Source organism: Fistularia commersonii, chromosome 3, assembly GCF_037954325.1.
Source record: "Fistularia commersonii isolate RoL2024-O1a breed Wild chromosome 3, RoL_Fcom_v1.0, whole genome shotgun sequence".
NCBI classification, from domain to species: domain Eukaryota; kingdom Metazoa; phylum Chordata; class Actinopteri; order Syngnathiformes; family Fistulariidae; genus Fistularia; species Fistularia commersonii.
In genome coordinates, this window is record NC_141286.1 from 10,621,800 (window position 1) to 10,639,964 (window position 18,165).

The 18,165-nt window shown below is 43.5% G+C and overlaps 3 protein-coding genes across 4 annotated transcripts in view; 2 read left to right on the top strand and 1 right to left on the bottom strand.

Moving 5' to 3' along the window:
- Window positions 1-1,489: 1,489 nt before the first annotated feature.
- On the bottom strand, window positions 1,490-3,841 carry LOC147235502 (DNA-directed RNA polymerase I subunit RPA34-like). Of its 2 annotated transcripts, none has more exons than XM_086177025.1 (3): window positions 3,642-3,841; window positions 3,033-3,177; window positions 1,490-2,943 (listed from the first exon to the last, which is right to left on the bottom strand). In XM_086177025.1, the coding sequence occupies exons 1-3, from the start codon at window positions 3,697-3,699 to the stop codon at window positions 2,220-2,222; spliced, it is 927 nt and encodes a 308-aa protein (XP_086033151.1). In that variant the 5' UTR covers window positions 3,700-3,841; the 3' UTR covers window positions 1,490-2,219. The 2 variants fall into 2 exon arrangements, with proteins under 2 accessions (XP_086033151.1, XP_086033160.1); XM_086177034.1 differs by lacking the exon at window positions 3,642-3,841 and adding an exon at window positions 3,269-3,546.
- Window positions 3,842-3,970: 129 nt separating this feature from the next.
- On the top strand, window positions 3,971-7,195 carry irf2bp1 (interferon regulatory factor 2 binding protein 1). The gene is made up of 3 exons (XM_086177012.1): window positions 3,971-5,327; window positions 5,569-5,891; window positions 6,221-7,195. Exons 1-2 carry the CDS (start codon window positions 4,267-4,269, stop codon window positions 5,846-5,848), a joined length of 1,341 nt encoding a protein of 446 aa, XP_086033138.1. The 5' UTR covers window positions 3,971-4,266; the 3' UTR covers window positions 5,849-5,891; window positions 6,221-7,195.
- A 10,837-nt stretch (window positions 7,196-18,032) lies between these two features.
- foxa3 (forkhead box A3) overlaps window positions 18,033-18,165 on the top strand; it is a 4,036-nt gene continuing 3,903 nt past the window's right edge. The window contains exon 1 of the mRNA XM_086177046.1: window positions 18,033-18,165. This exon is cut by the window's right edge and continues 419 nt beyond it. The gene's annotated coding sequence lies outside the window, so the exon portion shown is untranslated.

Here is an 18,165-nt window from a genome sequence, read left to right on the forward strand (position 1 = left end):
CAGAGAGCTGAGCAACAGATTGCTTTTCAAAGTGAAAAAGTGTACTGTCCAGAAGTGGACATAGTTCCGTATTTGAGGCATTAACCTCCAGGTTGTAACAAAATACAAGATGCTTGGAATGCAACAGTGTATCAGGTTGGTGACATACTGGGAACCATTTATACTGTTCAGCCTGCAGAGGGAGGACCTGTAAAAAGGGTAAACAGGATGGAAATCTGACCATGTGGTAATCTGCCTGTGCAAATTCCCAGAAAGGAGGCAGAAGGAAGCCGACAGAGATCAGGAACACAGAGCCAGAGAGGTCAGATGAAGGGCCTGAAGAACGGGTATTAATAGGTAAGAGGTAACCTTTAGGTTATACCAATGTATTGATGCAGAGAATTCACCGATTAAGGAATGCGAGCAGGTTTTAGTGAGTCTTTACTGTGAAGTAGGTTCAATGTCTGAACTGAGGGAAGCCAAGATGTCTCTGGTTGAACTCACGCAAATGTGCACCATGAGCCCAGATCAGTAGTAGACTCCATGTCTGTGAGTCCTGGAGTGTTGTTAAACATTATTGCCAGTCTTGGAAGCGCTGAACGTGGCTGAGTAACTCTGTCATCGAGGGCTGCCGGTTAAGCAGGCGAGAATATAACCAGGTGGTAAATGGTTTTATTTAAATGAACAAAAGCCCCACTGAACTGCTTTAGAATCCCTGTTTGTTGCGCCTGCTGCATTTTTTAGTGATGAACAGCAGGGGACGTATTAGCAATGGTGTGATCGTGCTATTAATGTATTTCAGGGTAAGAGTGAAAAGTCAGGAAGTTCTGACAAGCCTTGATAAAACGATAGCCACAGAGATGGATTGCTGATGGTAAAATACTGCCTGTATGCCGCCAAAGCTAAGCGCCCTGCCGCATGTTCCTTCACACTGAAGTTTGTATATCTTGTTTTATTTTTCATATTTCGGGAAACAAAAAAGAATCATTTGAAGTTTCGGTGTGTGCTTTTACCTGGCTTCAGTAGCATAAAACTTTTAAAATGTGTAAATGAATAAAGAGAATCAGGAGAGTATATTAGATAAACAGCCTAGAGGAAAATATTGGTGTATATTTACAAAATGTAGTTGTTCAGAAAACAGTGCAAGAATAATGTGGACGGTGGAGGTGTGGAAGCACAGGATATGTTTTGTAATGAAGCTATTGACTAAAGTTAAATTACATTTTTTTAACAAATTACACTTTAGGGATTTTATTATTTAGAAAGCAAAAAAAAAAAGCTGCAAAATTGTGCCAGTTTGTCTCCGGCACGCCAGCGGCTTTGTTTTTAATTTTAAAACAGAAAGGAATTAAATAAATATAATTTCTTCACCTTATTATGAATGCACCCTTTAACTCACCGATATCTACCCACCATAATCCAGAATCAGAGAGAGCAACTGAGCTTGTTTCCCAGCAGCTGGATGGTGGTCAGCAATATCCAAAATATAATACACAAAATATAATACATGTGTAATATAATATAATCGTGTATTTGCAAGTGTATTTGCAGTCCCTATGTCCTCTATTGTAAGTCGCTTTGGACAAAAGCGTCTGCCAAATGCAATGTAATGTAATATAATACCTGGAAGATTAATGACAAAGTGTTTCTCTTGTAGCTCCAGAGCACTGGCGTCTTTTGGCCTTCAGAGGTATCCTGTCATCAACATGCACAAAAGTCTTGAAGTACCTCCTAGCTGTCGTACACATCATGGTCCATTGAGATTCCTGTCTAACCTCATCTGACAGCCTGTCCATCACCGCTGCAAATAAGGTGCTCAGAGCTGCTCCCTGATATCCCATATCCACCTCGAACTTTTCTGTCACACTTACAGCATATTTCACTACTGCCTCCGAGCAGGCATTTATGTTCTTTTTTGATAAGACATTTTGGAAGCAATGCACCCCTTAGTGGACAGTTTAGAAATGGCAGTTTGTTAACAAATTTGTAGTACTCTTGTTCTTTGTATTTATTCATATATTTAACACCCGGCCTAAATAAACCTCAGGATATATCTGGTCTTATGAACCACATTGGTTTCGACAACGAATTTAAAGGAAACAGCAGAGGATTTAACAGGGAGTGTCTGAAGCATCCGTCACTTTTCACATCTTTAATATAGGAGGCGAGTCCAAAACATCCACCAGACAACAGAAAAACCATCCGCTCAAAACACACACAAGAAAAGCACACACTCTCCATCAGTCATCATCAGTTTTACTCTTCTTCTTCTTCTTTTTCTTCTTCTTCGGTGATCCACTGCCCCAAGAGTCCTCTGGCTCCTCTTTGACCCTGACTTCCTGTTTGACTGTCACGGTGGGCTCCTCCTGCTGCTCCGGCTCCTCCTGCAACTTCCTCTTCTTCTTCTTCCTTTCCTCCGAGGTGTTGCCTTGAAGGAGCTCCGTGGTGGCGTTGTCCCAGTCGACAGGCTCTGTCTTCACCTCCACTTCCTCTATCTTTATCCGTTTATCCTTCTTTTTCTTCTTCTTCTTCCTCCTGCCTTCCTCCTCCTCTCCTTCCCCCTGCTGCCATTCAGCTTCCCCTCTTGACTGTTCCACCACTGGGGTTTCATGCGTTGCCTTGCAGCCGTCCACCTCACAGGACAGTGGTGGCTTCTTGCTGCCGAAAGGCTGAAATCGCTGTTTGAGTCTGGGGGGGATGGCCGGCGGCGGGATGGCGGGGATGACATGCAGCTCCTGGCCAACGTTGCTGCTGCCAATGTAACTCTCACATAGGTTGATGAGGCCTGAGAAGGCCGGGGCGAGCACCATAGCTTTCGACCCCTGCTTCTTCTTAGTGAGCAGGCGGAGCTTGGGAGTGCTGCTAGATGATGCAAGGATGTTAAAGATCTGCTCGCTGCTGTCCCCGTCTGCAGGAACCGTCACCGTGTGGAGACCTGAGAGGTTCACCGTCACACCGTTGAGCCTGGGACACAAAGGATGGGGCAGAGAGGAGCCTTTAATTGCCGCTATTAAATGTGAGGGTTACAAACAAACAGGAAGTGATTCGTCTACCGTTGCGGGTCAAAGCTGGCCGGCGCTTTGATCAGCCACAGCTCGTTCTGGTTCTTCTCCAGGCTCTGCTTCAGCGTGGCGCTGCACAACTGGTGGCGCCAGGCAACAAAGTCAGCGGGACACTTGAACTTTGAGGCCTCTTCCGCTGCAAAATCAAGCAGTTCAGTGATCCTCTCCATCTCACGCACCTTAGAGAACCTCATCTGGTTGATACCTCAGGACTACAACTTATTTACCTGCAGTGACGACCATCTTGGAAAAACTTATTATATACCAAATGTATCTGCTTATTTCCTTTTGAGCTTAAATTTTACACGCATGTTCACAGCACTTGAATGAAAATACTCGAAGTATGACACTACACTTCCCGGATACATGTGGATGTATATTGAAGTCGACAAGAATAGTCCTCTAAATTACTATAAAAATCTTGGCTTCATAGTTTAAGGATTCAGTAGACACTTTATAAAAGGTCAAGTGAAATTCCTTTAAATCCCTGTTAGCTTAGCACATTGTCATCCACGGGCGGTCCCTGAACTCTCCGGCCGGGATACGGGTTCCCCCACCCGGACAGACCCTCTGCAGGGCAGCCGGCGGATGTGAGCCTACCTTGAGACCGCGCTGCGGGAACCTCTCCCTCCTCCCCGCTCGACACCTCTCGGGGCATTTTATTTCTTCGTTTAATTTCCCTCTATCGCTATTTCGACTTTAACGACGGCAAAACAAAAACAGGCACGCCGTTTCCTGTTTGAGACATATGGCTGCGCAGGGGCGCACGTGTCCACGTGCGCTGACCCCTTGACCCTTCTGTACGCGTCACTTCCGAGATTGACTCGGGTAGTAGTTCGCTGCTCTCCATTATGACTCGCGTTCATCGTACCGGAAAACTCAATTTCCCACAATGTACCTCGACGGGGATTACGTAACGCTCCCGACTTCCGCCGAGGGGAGGGGGGAACGCCGTTGACAGCAGCGGAGAGCAGGCCGAAGCGGGTAAACAAAACAAACCGGGGGGCTTTTAGGGGAAACCCGGTAATTCGTAACATTTTGGTCACATGGTTCCGGAGAAGATGCATGACGGTGTTCCCGAAATATTTCTGGACTTTTGAAGGTGCGAGTCGGCCGACCGAGCTAAGTAGGTTACCACAGCTAACGTGTGTGCTAGCGGACTAGCTAGCTAGCAAAAACAAGCTAGCTAGCGCGGTGGGAGTCGCTCCGGGTCGCATCCGCTGCCATGTCGTCCCCGTCCTCCTCCTCCGCCGTCGCTGCCTCCTCCTCCGCCTCCTCCTCCTCCCGACGGCAGTGGTGCTACCTGTGCGACCTGCCAAAGATGCCGTGGACGGTGGTGTGGGACTTCAGCGAGGTGGTGTGCCGCGGCTGCGTCAACTACGAGGGCGCCAACCAGATTGAGTTCCTGATCGCCAGCGCCCGGCAGCTGAAGCGCAGCCACGGGATGCAGGACGGCAGCGTCCGCTCCCCTGGTCCTTCGCCCAGCAAAGGCAGAGGAGATCCGGCCTCGGGGGCGGTGGACCCGGGGAGGCCACACGACCGCTATGTGAGGGGGGAGAGCAGCTCCGCGGTGCGAGTGCCGCCCAACGGCTTGCACCGCGACGCGCAGCCGCTGCAGGAGATGAACCGGCAGAGCCCGAGCGGCAGCCGGAGGCCGATGCTCGGGGCGGCCATCCCCCCCAGCCTAGTGACCCAGAGCATCGCGGGGATCCCCCACGGGCTGCTCGCAAGCATGCCGGCGGGTCTGACTGCCCGGACCGCCCCCATGACCACCCCGATGATCCTTCCCACACCAGTGCTGGCGGAGATGAGCCGCAGGCAGCTTGGAATGGGCATGGGCATGACCTCCTTCATGACCCCGGAGCTGGAGCGGGAGCTCAGCTCCTCTCAGGCACCGCCAAAGACACAGACGCAGGGTCATTCTGTTGCGGCTGGAAGCGGTGTCACCAAACCTCCCTGCCTCCCCATGTCCTCGTCCTCGTCCTCCTCATCCTCGTCCTCCTCCATGGCCGGCGGCGTGAGCCAGACCAGCCCCAAGCCGGCATCTTCCCCGGCCCGGCAGCCGCGTGCCCTGGCAGCCCGTTCCGGTGGGGAGCCCCTGGGCTCTGGTGGCTCCGCTGAGGCCGCCACCACAGCTGCAGCGCTGCCCCACAGTGGCGCCCCAGAACTGGGCTCCTCATCGGCCAGCAACACCCTCTCGGCCGGGAACACCCTCTCCTGCACCCTATGTCATGAACGGCTGGAGGACACACACTTTGTCCAATGTCCATCGGTTCCCGGACACAGGTGTGTTTGGATTCGCTTCTTCCCCATTTAGCTAACAAGAGATGTCAACATACCACTTTGATATTTTCTTTTAGATACTGTATTTCTACTAGTTTAGTTCTACGAGCCAAGCACTGAGTAATACTTGGATCCATGTATGCAGAATAACTGATTTAGCTTGTGCTTCCATTTACTGACAGTATTTAAGTAGAAGTATTTGTACTCGAGTAGTAAAAGTACTGTTCTAACGCTCTGTCTGCAGGTTCTGCTTCCCCTGCACCCGTGTGTACATCCAGAGCCGGCGGGGCGACGGCGAGGTCTACTGCCCCAGCGGTGAGCGCTGCCCGCTGGACAGCATCGCCAACAGCCCGCCGTGGGCCTTCATGCAAGGCGAGGTTTCCACCATCCTGGGCACCGCCGCACCCACGGCTGGTGCAGCCGCCATGGCAGCCTCCTCCAGCGCCGGGCCCACCGGCAGCGCCTCCAGCTCGTCCGGAGCCAGCAGTGGCGACGTCACTGTCAAGAAAGAGAGAGAGACTTGATGAAGGTTTCCTTGGAGACCAAACCCCCCCAACACAGCTGCAGGCAGGTCCAGTCGGCCATCTTTGTCTGTATCATGACTGTATGAATATTGGACTTCAGTTCAGGTGTAGAACTTCAGGAGGGGTGTGAAGGTACTTTTTCCACCCAGTTCTTCTCCAGGTTCTCCACTTTCTCCTTCCTCCCCTCACAGTCCCGAAGCAGCAGGTTAATTGAAGCTTAAATGTAGGTGTGAATGAGTATATGTACAAGTGGTTGGATGATTGACAGCTGACCCATCCGGGTTAAGCCCAGCCTCCTTCCCCACGTGACTGCAGGCTGCAGCAGTTCTATCCAGGGTGGCACTCTGACCCTTTCTCTTCATTCTCCTGCAGAGTTGAATCACACAGCAGAAGGAGACACGTGCACTGGACAGCCCCCCCCCCACAGGAGGAGCTTCACATCCACCCCCAGCTCAGAACATCTCCCCTCCGCTTGTCCCAGCTACGCCCGCCACACCCCGTCCTCGGACTTCGCTGGCCTCCTCCTCCTCCTCCGTGGACTGAATGTAACAAGAACATCTCCACCTTGCCACCTCCTCCACCCTCTCACACCAGCACAGAAACCGGGTTGCGGTGCGGACGCCATCGGGGGCCGGTATCCAGGGGCAACAAGTGACAATCTAGGGCAGGCGTAGACACACTAAGTGGGCGAGGCTACAGCCCGGCGCTTGTCCACGTTGACACAAAAACACCGGTTCGCTCAACAAAACTGTAGAAATGCTTTCTCCCGCTCCAGACAGCGGTGCGTCCTGCCTCCAGCACCGAATGTCCAGAGGCAGCCCTGTATCCGCAAGCAGGGCTGCAAATATATTTGTGTCAGCCACGAATGAGACACACATATAGATATATTGTATAGGAGTATTACAGTACCAGTACATATATATACGTGCAATTTATGGTCGTAGTATATGCAAGGGTTCACCCCACCCCCCACCTCGATAATTGATTAGGAGCTGATCAAAATAAAGCCCCCCCTCCCCTACGGGAAGCAGCTGAATGTGCAGTGACATTACACGGTCCCTGGTCAAGTGCCTTTTTTTTAATAACAAAAAAAAAAGTTTATTGTCTGTCTGTTCCTCTGGCGCTTAGGAGGAAGACTCCATCTATTTGTCCTCTTCTTCTGCCTGCCTGGCCCAGTGTGTATTTGACCTGAGAGACGCGTTCTCCGCGTGGACGGGTTTCATTTAGTCTTTTTTTTTTTCCCCAGAAGGGTATATTTTCATCTCCAAACCAGGAAGTAATCTGTTTTTCGTCTTCTTCTGTTCCTCTGTCCGAGAGGTTTCAATAAACCCTGTCGTATCTCGGTTACTCTGGTCTGGTCTCTGATTGGTCGTCAGGTTGGTGGTTCAGGAAATAAACCAACGGAACATAGAGTCAAATGTTATTCTGGAGTGTTTTCATTGTCAGATTCTTCTCCCTGAGTCGTCAAAGAACAGAATATTCACCTTATGTTTTCTTGCTTTCCTGGGTGCTCCTAGTTTGTGAATCTCCATGTTCTCCTGCTTGGGCTCATGTTTGGGTTCTTTCTAGTTCTCCATCTTCTTCCCAAAGTCCTGAAACAGTAGATTATAACCACTTTCTCTCCAGCCTTCCTGGGCTCTGACTGTTTGGGAATCTCCATGTTCTCTTGCCTGAGTTCTCTCCAATGTTCTATGTCATCCTCCCACAGTCCAGAAAGGTGAATAGGTTCCCTCCCTATTCTCCTATCTGGGTTCTCTCCATGTTCTCCTGTCTGAGTTTCCTCTAAAATTCCCCGTAATCCTGCCATAGTACAAGAAAGGTTGGTAAGTCCTCTCCATGCCCCCCCGCCTTGGTTCTCCCTGTATTGGATGTGTATTATTGACAGGAGAGCATGATTGATTTCATTGATCCATATAATCTATAATTATAATTACACATATTGATTAATCATTTATAAGATGAAAAACAGTTACGTATTTTATATATGTGGAGCTATACATAAAATATTTAGATATAAATTTAGTTGTATTGGTTTACATGTACATTTATATAAAAATACATTTAATATATGATTACATTTGACTATTTATAAATAGAACAATGTATATAAGCCAAGGGAATAAAATCCTCATGATAGACATATAACAATAACAAATAAATAACATACTATGTAATCAAAATCTATTCAGAGCAGGATGATTCCAGCATATACTGTATACTTACATACTTAAGTGCTGTACATGTGTATGAATTACCACTAAATTTAATTACCACAGCATATATTTGGTCATTTTTTAAGTGTTTTTATTATTTATATTGTTTATTGTTATATTACTTTTATTATTTAGTTTAACATGCATATATACATGTATAAAGACAAAATTTGACAAAATTTGTGGAAAAAATGCAGATATAGCAGGTATAAATGCTAAAATGCATTGATTTCCTGGGAGCTGGGCGTGATCTTTACTCATAAACGTATTATTCGTAATGATACGGATCAATACACATAAATATAACTATAAAACATATTGTGCATCACTAAATTCCTGAATGATATTGTACATATTATGAGATAACACATATACTGTTTGAACAATTGTTTAGCAAGCTGTATTTTTGAGCATTCATTTTGTTATTGTACAACTACGGCGCTCTTGGTCAATCTGAAATGTTAACAAACCCTCAAACCTGAACATTAAAGTTGTAAAGTGAAGTTTAGGCTTAATTAAGAGAGTACAGTGGGGTAAAAAGGTATTTCGTCAGCCACCAATTGTGCAAGTTAAAAAGATGAGAGAGGCCTGTAATTTTCATCATAGGCAAATCCATGTTGCCAAGTGACAGCCCCAAAACATCACTGCTCTAGAGGAAATCTAGATGGAGGAATGGGCCGAAATACCAGCAACACCTTGTGAAAACCTTGTGAAGACTTACAGAAAACGTTTGACCTCTGTCATTGCCAACAAAGGGTATATGACAAAGTATTGACATGAACTTTTGTTCTTGACCAAACACTTATTTTCCACCATCATTTGCAAATAAATTCTTTAAAAATCAGAAAATGTGATTTTCTGGATTCATTTTTTTTTCGCATTCTGTCTCTCATAGTTGAAGTGTACCTATAATGAAAGTTACAGGCCTCTCTCATCTTTTTAAGTGGGAGAACTTGCCCATTTGGTGGCTGACTAAATACTTTTTTGCGCCACTGTATATGCACACCATTAGTAGGGAACTATAAATGTGCAGAGTTATGTAACTAAATGAAAGAAAAAATCCCATATCACTGGTTTATTTTCACCTGTTAAAGTGGGAATAATAAACAAACAACAAACTCAAAACGTACAAAAAGCCTTTATGAAATTTCCCCCCAAAAAACAAAAAAAAAAAAACATATAGCCATCCTTCTTTTCAATAACAGTCACACGCCTTGCATTCACAGTCAGTCAGTTTCTTGATCTAGTCAGAATTAGCTTTTCTTGCAGCCGCAACCACTCTCCCAGACACTGTTCAGAGAGGTGTACTGTTTTACCTTCACTGTAAATTTCCTGCTTAAGAAGGGCCCAAAAGTTCTCAATAGGGATTAAGTCAGGTGAAGGACGCCATCTTAATGGCCTTTACTGGCCAGCAACGCAGTAGGGTATTTTGATGCATGTGATGGAGCGTTGTCTTGCATGAAAATCAGTCTTCTTGAAAGATGCAGACTTTTTCCTGCACTTGAAGAAAGTGTCTGCTAGAAATTGGCAGTAGGTCTGAGAGTTGATTTTGAGTCAATTTTCAACCCGAAAAGGTCCAATCAGCTCATATTATATTTTATTGTATTTCTTATTCTCCCTCCTTCCTAATATTATCTATTACTGTTATGTTTTTGCTTGAAACTCTGGCACAACAATTTCCTTCGGGATAAATAAAGTTGTTCTCATCTCTCATCTCATCTCATATTTAATAATACCTGCCCATTTCAGTACCCCACCTCTGCCTTGTTGGCCTTTGAGTCAAAGTGGAGCTCTGTGTCCGTATCTGATCCAACCCATCTATGTGAACATGTAGAGCGCATGCTTTGCCTGTATGAGGTGCTGGGTTCAGTCCCCGGCATCTCCACTGCAAGTTGCGTAAGATAAAAGCGTCTGCCAAATTATTGTATCCATCTAGGTCGTCAAGCGTCACTCTCATCAGTCCAGAAAACCTTTGAAAAAGCTGTCATCAGATATTTCTTGGGCCATTCCTGACATTTCGACTGTTGTGTCTTGTTCAGAGGTGGTCAGGTTTCAGCCTTTCTCACCTTGGCCATGTCTCTTAGAAGGGAACACCTCATACTTCTTGACACTCTAGGTAGCTTGCAGTTGTGGAACATGGCAGCACTGGAGGATTATTGGTTCCTGGTAGCTAATTTGCGTCTTTTCTTCTAAACATGTTTCTTGCAACCCTGTTAACTATTTAAAACAAAACATTTGATGGTCCTGTGATCACGCCCTGTTTTCTTAGATATTTCAAGAGTGTTGCATCCCTCTGAAAGCCTTTTTACAATTTTTGACTTTTCAGATTCAGTTAAATCTCTTGTTTGGCCCATTTCTCCTGAAAAGAATCTGCCAAATCATTATGCACACCTTGACATAGGTGTCACATCACCTGATATGCCTGAAAACCAATAAGCATTTAAGTTAATACAGCTTGGAGTTGGAAATAATGGATACAATGATGATATGGTAAAAATAATCACTTGCCTTATAATTGTGCACACAGTGTAGACCTAAAGTCATGCACCTATTTTCATTTATTTTTATTTGTTTCATTATTTTGGTAATATTTTTTCCTTTCTATTTATTTTCCAGTTTATTTATTTATTATTTAAATAAAGAAAGTTGGGGAAAAAATAAAATAAACCTATTTAAAGATTTCAGATTTAATAGATACCTATACAATTATATGTATTAACTGTTTTATCAACGTAAGTGATATAAATAAATAATAAATCATTCATTATACACAAATATGTAATATATTTGATATATAAATCTAAATAAAATGTATTATTATAAATTAACACATCAAGATTTTTGTTTTATTGAATATACAGTTACTCGTATAAACAGATATACATATGTACAAACATGGCAAGGTAGAATTGAATGTAAATGAATCAGACGGGGATGAGGATGTATGTAATCACTTAAATGTACGAGTTAACAGTATTAAAAGGTTTGTGAGAAAGGTTTAATGCTAGAAGAAAAAGAAATTAAAAGAAAAAAATAAAACAAATAAAATAAATACATAAATTAATTTAATAATATGTATTTAACTTGGTGGTTAACCAAGGAATCTCAGATATCAAACTGTATATTGTTTGGTTTTTGGATTTTTCCATAAGTTTTAAGGATTTTTTATATAATTCAAAATTGTTTATAAAGAACGTGAAATTGGGGGAACACTTTTGCATTCTGTTTTTGTGTATGAAGAACTTGGCCAGGTCTAAAATAACATTGACACAGAGTTCATCTCTTTTGTTGCTTAAAAGTAAACCAAATGTTATATCGTCTCTTGAAAAAGGAACTGGTGACGATGCAAATTTGTCTGTGATCCATTTTTGAGTTTTAGCCCAAAAGCCCTGTACTTTTTCGCGTGAGAAAAATATATTGTCTGTGGTTTCAATGTTGTCTTGACAAAATGTACAAATATTATCTTCAATGTTAAAGCGTACCCTCAATAATTCCTTAGATGAGTAGATGTCATTCATAATTTTGAAGTGGGTCTCTTTTGCCTTGGGGGGTATGAGTAGAGTCAGATACATAGTTCGCAGAGTGGGAATCGATTCCTTATCAAATTTATTTAAAACATTATTTTTGTTTTGACATCCAGGGAACAAGTTTTCTGGAAATCATTTTCTAATAAAGGAGTTGCTGCATTTTCTGTACAGAATCGTGATTCCCTGAAGTGATAATGGGGGTAACTGTGGTTGTATGGTTTGGTGTGTCATTATATTTTTGGTCAGGAATACAAATTGTCGAGGTAATGCGTTTAGTAACTTTAAGCACTCTAATATGGGAGGGTTAAAGCTGTGTTTGGTGCAGAATTGTTCATAGTCTAAGAGACTGTCATTGTCATCCATCAAGTCAATTATTGACCACATACCTTTCTCAAACTATTCCTTGTAAAATAGAGATTTGTTGCTATGCAGCACATATCTATTGCTCTATATTATTGTACCATGTGGTGAGAAATTGTGTACATACAGCATTTTCCAGTACAATAATATTTGTTTATGGAACTCTGAAAATTTGACAGGAATCTTGTTGATATCAAAGTCAGAGATAAGCAGAAGACTTAGGCCACCGACATTGTTGAATAAGTAGTTTGGAATACAATACAAAAAGAATGATGATGCTTTATTCAGGATTTCAACCAGTTCACCTTCAATGTTCCATTGAGACAGTCCATATCAATCACTTTCAGCCCTCCTTCACTTCACTTCACTTCACTTCACTCTTTCATCATATGTGATTTTTTATAGATAATGTGGTCTAGTCCTCCAGATAAAGCTAACATTTATTTGGTTAATAGATTTTATGAGTTGATTTGGAATAGCATTGGAATACATTGGGTATATACATCTAGATAAACATTCCATTTTGGTCAAATATATACAGCCTAATATTGACAAATCCCTTAGGAGCCATTTATTCAATTACCTTTACTTTCATTGAGTTTAGATTCTATGTTCCTGGACTGATTTAACTTTTGGTCCTTAGAAAGGAAAATACCCAAGTATTTTATTTCTGATTTAATAGGAACATTGCAGATTTCTTTCGGTGGCAAGTCATGAAGATCAAAAAGTTCACATTTCTTTAAGTTTAAGGTTAATCCTGAGGCCTTGGAGAATTTCTTAATTTTTTCAACGCTTATTGGGACTTGATGTTCCTTTTTTTCAAAAATAAAGTAGTGTCATCTACCGGCTGGCTAATAATAATTTCTGTACCCAACACCTCTAACTTCTGGATATCGTTGCAATTTTTAATATAAATGGCTAGCATTTCTGTATCTAGTATAAATAAATAGGGTGAGATGGGGCAACCTTAGGGGATTTCTAAATCAATATGGTAGCTTGGAGTGGTACAGCACGGTAGGCTGACACAGCTATTAATATTCTCGTAGAGCCCACGAATCACATTCCTAAATTTTAATCCAAATCCAAAATGCTTGAGCATCGCTAAGATAAATGGATGTTCGACCATGTCGAAGGCTTTATAAAAGCCATTGACTTCTATGAGGTCTCTGTATTCAATGATGTCCATGACAAGCCTCATATCATTGTGGATTAACCTTCCTTTCAGAAAGCCAGATTTTGTCTCTGCAATAATGTCTGAGATTCCTGATTGGAGACGGGACACAAAGGATGTAGGTAAACAGTTTATAGTCTGAATTTCTGAGAGTGATGGGTCTTCTGTTTTAATAAGACGAGGGTCTTTACTGGGTTTTGGGATGGAAATGATAACCCCGTGTCTCATTGTCGTCGGAAGCGACCAAGTTTCAAAGATATCCAAGAAAACCTGTGAGAGAAGTTCCCTTATATCCTCCCAGAAGTGTCTATAGAAGTCCCCTGTGAGATCATCTGAACCTGGAGCTTTGTTGGGAGATAGTCGACCCACTGCAGTGTCAAGTTCAGCAATAGTCAGATGCTTATCATAGGTTTGCTTGTAGTTGTTGTTTATTTTGGGGATATATTGAGCAATATCTGTTACAAAAGAGTCACAATCACTTTTTGAGAATGTAGAACTGTATAGGTGGCTATAGATTTCAAAAATTTCAGAGGATATTATAGCCTCATCTGTAATTTCCTTGTTGTCAATTAAAAGAGAACTGAGGCTATTTTTCTCTTGTCTTCTTCTTTCTAAGCCACAAAAATATGCAATTTTCCTCGATCCATTTTGCTCTGGATCTAAAAAAATGCACCATGGGCTCAATGAGTATATATGCTATCCAGACTCGATTGTAATTGAATTATTTTTTGTCTGTCACCCTCATCCGAGCTAGGTTTGTTACAATAGGTATGAAGTTGCGTCATAATGTCCAATTCTCTTTTGTCAAGATCTTTTTAAAATTTTGCGCAAAAGGAAATAGAATGTTGTCGGATTTTATATTTCAGGAACTCCCATTGGTTGACCGGAGATGCAAGTTCCCAAGATGACTTCATCGCTTTAATTAAAGATTAAATTTTTTGACAATACTCATCGTTCTTCAGCAAGTCAGAATTGAATTTCCAGTATTTGTTTGATGAATTCCTTCTTGATTTGGATGCAATACCTGGATAAATAACGCAATGGTCTGTAAATGGAACTTACGCTAGAGCTCACTATAGCTCAGCAGATGGTTTGATATAGCCAGTAATCAATTCTGGATTTCAGAATATAATTGGGGTTAAACAAAGTGTATCGGAAGGCTGCTGGATTAGTATGTCTCCAAGCATCAGTCAAATTCAGCTTGTGACAGAAGACATAAAATATCGGATTAGGGTCGCTTAAAGGGTATTTAGAAGGACATGTATCCAGGAATTCCTCCTGGACCAGACTGAAATCCCCGCCTATTATTATATTGTCAGCTGGGTGAGAACATTGAAGATCTTCCGAGTGTGCAGTTATTTGTTCTACTAGACGCTTGTTTTCTTTTATGGCATTGTAGCCATACACGTTGATTAAAATGATTTTCAAATGGTCAATACTTATGATAACGATCAACCAATGGCCGTGCTTGCCTGCCAGATGTGAAATAACCTGCCCTTGGAAGTTCTTCAGCAAAACTGCAACCCCTGCTGATCCTGAGGTGCCATGACTAAAGTAAGCTTTGTCAACCCATTGTTGAGTCCAAAATACAATGTCCTCTTTCTTCGAATGGGTTTCTTGCATGAAAAGAAAATTAGTTTTTTTCCCTTTACAGAACAAAAAAAGGCATTGTCTTTCGTTAAATCCCTTAGTCCCCTTGCATTAACGGACAAAAAAGATACATCATTTTTAAACTGAAACATATAACAAAAAACTAATCCAAATAATAAATACTAACCAGAATACAGTGAATTGAAAAAAGTACCAAGAACTTGTCTTAGCATTACCCTGAGTATGAAATAGTTTAAAGGAGTGTTTGTATAAGCTGAAGCATCATCTGCCCATTAACAAAACCGTGGGGACATAGTTTTATGACCTTCTTTCCTCGCTTGGTCCACCTTGGGCCAGACAGCTTTCCTTGCCTCTCTGTCTTCCTTGGTGAGGTCTTCAAGCACAGAGGATGTTGAGGTGCTTGCAGACGGCGTGATGTTTAGATACTCGCCACAGTTCATCTCTGTAGATGCAACTCGTGAACTTCAAGACAATCTGTCGAGGGTGATTGGCAATGTTTTGTCCGATCCGATGTACAGAGCCGAAGACTTTTTGGAACAATTTGTTGAATGGCATTAGAGACGAGCTCACGGATGTTTTCACCCTTTTCCTCCTTAAGACCATTCATTTTTAAATTCTGTCTTCTTTTATAGCGTTCTGAGTCCGCTCTGTAATGCGTCTCATATTGACATCCATTGTCTTGAAGTTACTTTTGCATTCCTTTATGTCTGCAGCGTTGATCTCCACCGCTTTAGCCAGGTTAACAATGGCGAGTGTGTTTTGTCTTACTTCATCTTTGAATTCGATCATTAACTTCTGCAGAGTAGTGATTGCTTTGTCGATTACCGCATTTGAGACTTCCTCTGTATCCATAGCATCATCTCCCTCGTCTCCGTTCTCCTTTTTTGAAGGTGCAGATGGTTTGACCTGTGATGTCAACGTATTTTTAATGCCTCCAACGTTCGTTTTCACGTTTACTGAGGTCCAGTAATCGTGACAAGAGAGCGCATTAACTTAAGCGCTAGCGTTAGCCAAGCTAGTAGCTTTGTTCATTTTCTTTGTTTTAAGTCGTTTGAGGAAAATAATCTTACATGGCGAGGTCCCGCAGTGTGTAGACTGTTTAAATTAACTCAGCGAGTTATTTCTTTGGAGTTAGGTCCAAATTTAGCCTCTATTTTCAGGTTTTACTGCGTATCTGTTCCCTCCGTCATCCGTGACGGCCCCATTAACGTTATTACCACATCAAGACGTGTCGTTTCCTCCACCGGCGTGACGTCATCGCGGCCGTCGTTAAACCAATTACGGAGGCGCTAATGGACCAATGAGGGGGCCACACACACACACACACACACACACACACACACACACACACACACACACACACACACACACACACCGGTCTCACTCCCCCCCATTCGGATCATTGAACGTTCATACAGAATACTTTTCTTGCGCGTTCATAACAAATGTTACGGCCTCAATGACGAGTTGTACTTCTTTAAAGCGAATCAATTTACCGTAATGTCTATAACTTTGGCCCCAGGGGCAGCGAATCTGACTGTCGGGATTTCACGTGTTCTCGCGTTACTTCAGTTGAACTCTCCCCAAACACCTGCATAGAGCCCACCCGACCATTAATCAATCCACGCACACACACGCAGTCCTGGATTCCCAACCCCCCCCCCCCCCCCCCGCACTCCCACGATTAATGGAATAATCCTGATATTGTGATGACGTCCACAGACACGAGTGGGTGTCACATCCCCCTCCCATATGCAATCATCTGTAAGGGGTGGGGTGGGGGGTTATGATTCACTGCCCTATTTTCCCTTTGCGTCCTAATAACATCATTAGAAACACGGAGGTGTGATCCCACTCCGCGCCCTAATCGCGGCCGATAATCGTTGTGTTTTTTCGTGTGTGTGTGTGTTGCACATTTCAAGTGCGCGTTCGCGCTCTCACGCACACGCCTTCCTGCTTCACTTCCTAGCACCCCCCCCCACCTAATCCCGCCGGCCCCCCGCCGGTCCGTCAATTACTGTCCATTGAGCGGCCATTAGGCGGAGGCTTTGACATTCAGGAACCGCCGTCTGCCGCTGGAACCCAGATGTGTATTCCACCGCGGCCGTGAGAACGCAAGGAGAGCACACACACACACACACACACACACACACACACACACACACACACACACACACACACATACAACCGGTGGACTTCCGGTGCCGTCCGGGGCTTGGGTGTGCACCCTAGAACCCCCCCTCTTTTTTTTTTAAAGAGATAAAAATCCAACCGTTGCAGCCACGACCCCCCCCCCCTTTACACCCTCCCCACCAGCAAGTGTTAAAGCTTCACATAACATCTGTGGAAGTGACAGCCTAGGGAATTAACGACTTCCAAGCCACCTCCACCTCCCTGCCCCCAAGCCGCGCGCACACGCGCACGCGCGCGCACGCTAACCATTCTGGAAACGTGCTAGATCAATAAGAATAAAAAATAAAGTTTTCACACACACACACACACACACACACACACACACACACACACACACACACTGAAAAACAACCACCTTATCTGTAAAGGCGCTAGATCGATAGCATTAAAAAAGTAGAGAGCACACACACACACACACACACACACACACACACACACACACACACACACACACACACACACACACACACACCTATCCTGAAAATGTGCTAAATCGATATAGAGAAGAATATAAAAAACAAAAGTAACACACAAACACTACCTATTCTGAAAACATGCGAGATTGATAAACTGAAAAAAGACGATAAAAACAATTATGAATACTTATAGTGACAACAATAATAATAATGATGATAGTTACAATAATATTAATGATTAATGTCGAACTATCAAGAGCAAATAACTGAAAAATAAATGAATAAATAATAAACAAATAAAATACGGAAGTTTAAAAATAAAATTATAATTATAATAGTGATGGTAATAGTAGTAGTAGTAGTAATAATAATAGCAATAATAATAATAACAATAATAAGAGTTACAATAATGGTATAGATTAATGTCAAACTATAACGAGAAAACGAATGAAAAAATAAAATAAATAAACAAATAAAAATAGAATAAATGAAAAGAATCGAAATGTGCAGCTGTTATTTCTCTTCAGCAGACCGGGGGTCTTCTTCCAGAGGATGAAGATGAAGAAGAAGACCCCCCCCCCCCTCCGGCTCTGCGGGGCTCCGGGCCCAGTCCGGGTGGGCGGCGGGGCCAATATGCAGCTCGCCAGGGGGCCACATCGGCCTTTTAGTGCCGGGCCCTTCCCGGCCCAGGCTCCGGGGGCGGGGCGGGGACCCGCCGGCGCCTTATAAGAACCGCGAGTCTGCCCGGCGACGTGTTTGCGCGCCGCACCTTCGCCCTGCGTCCGGCCCACGGAGGACACGGTGAGAAGGAGAAGAATAAGAAGTA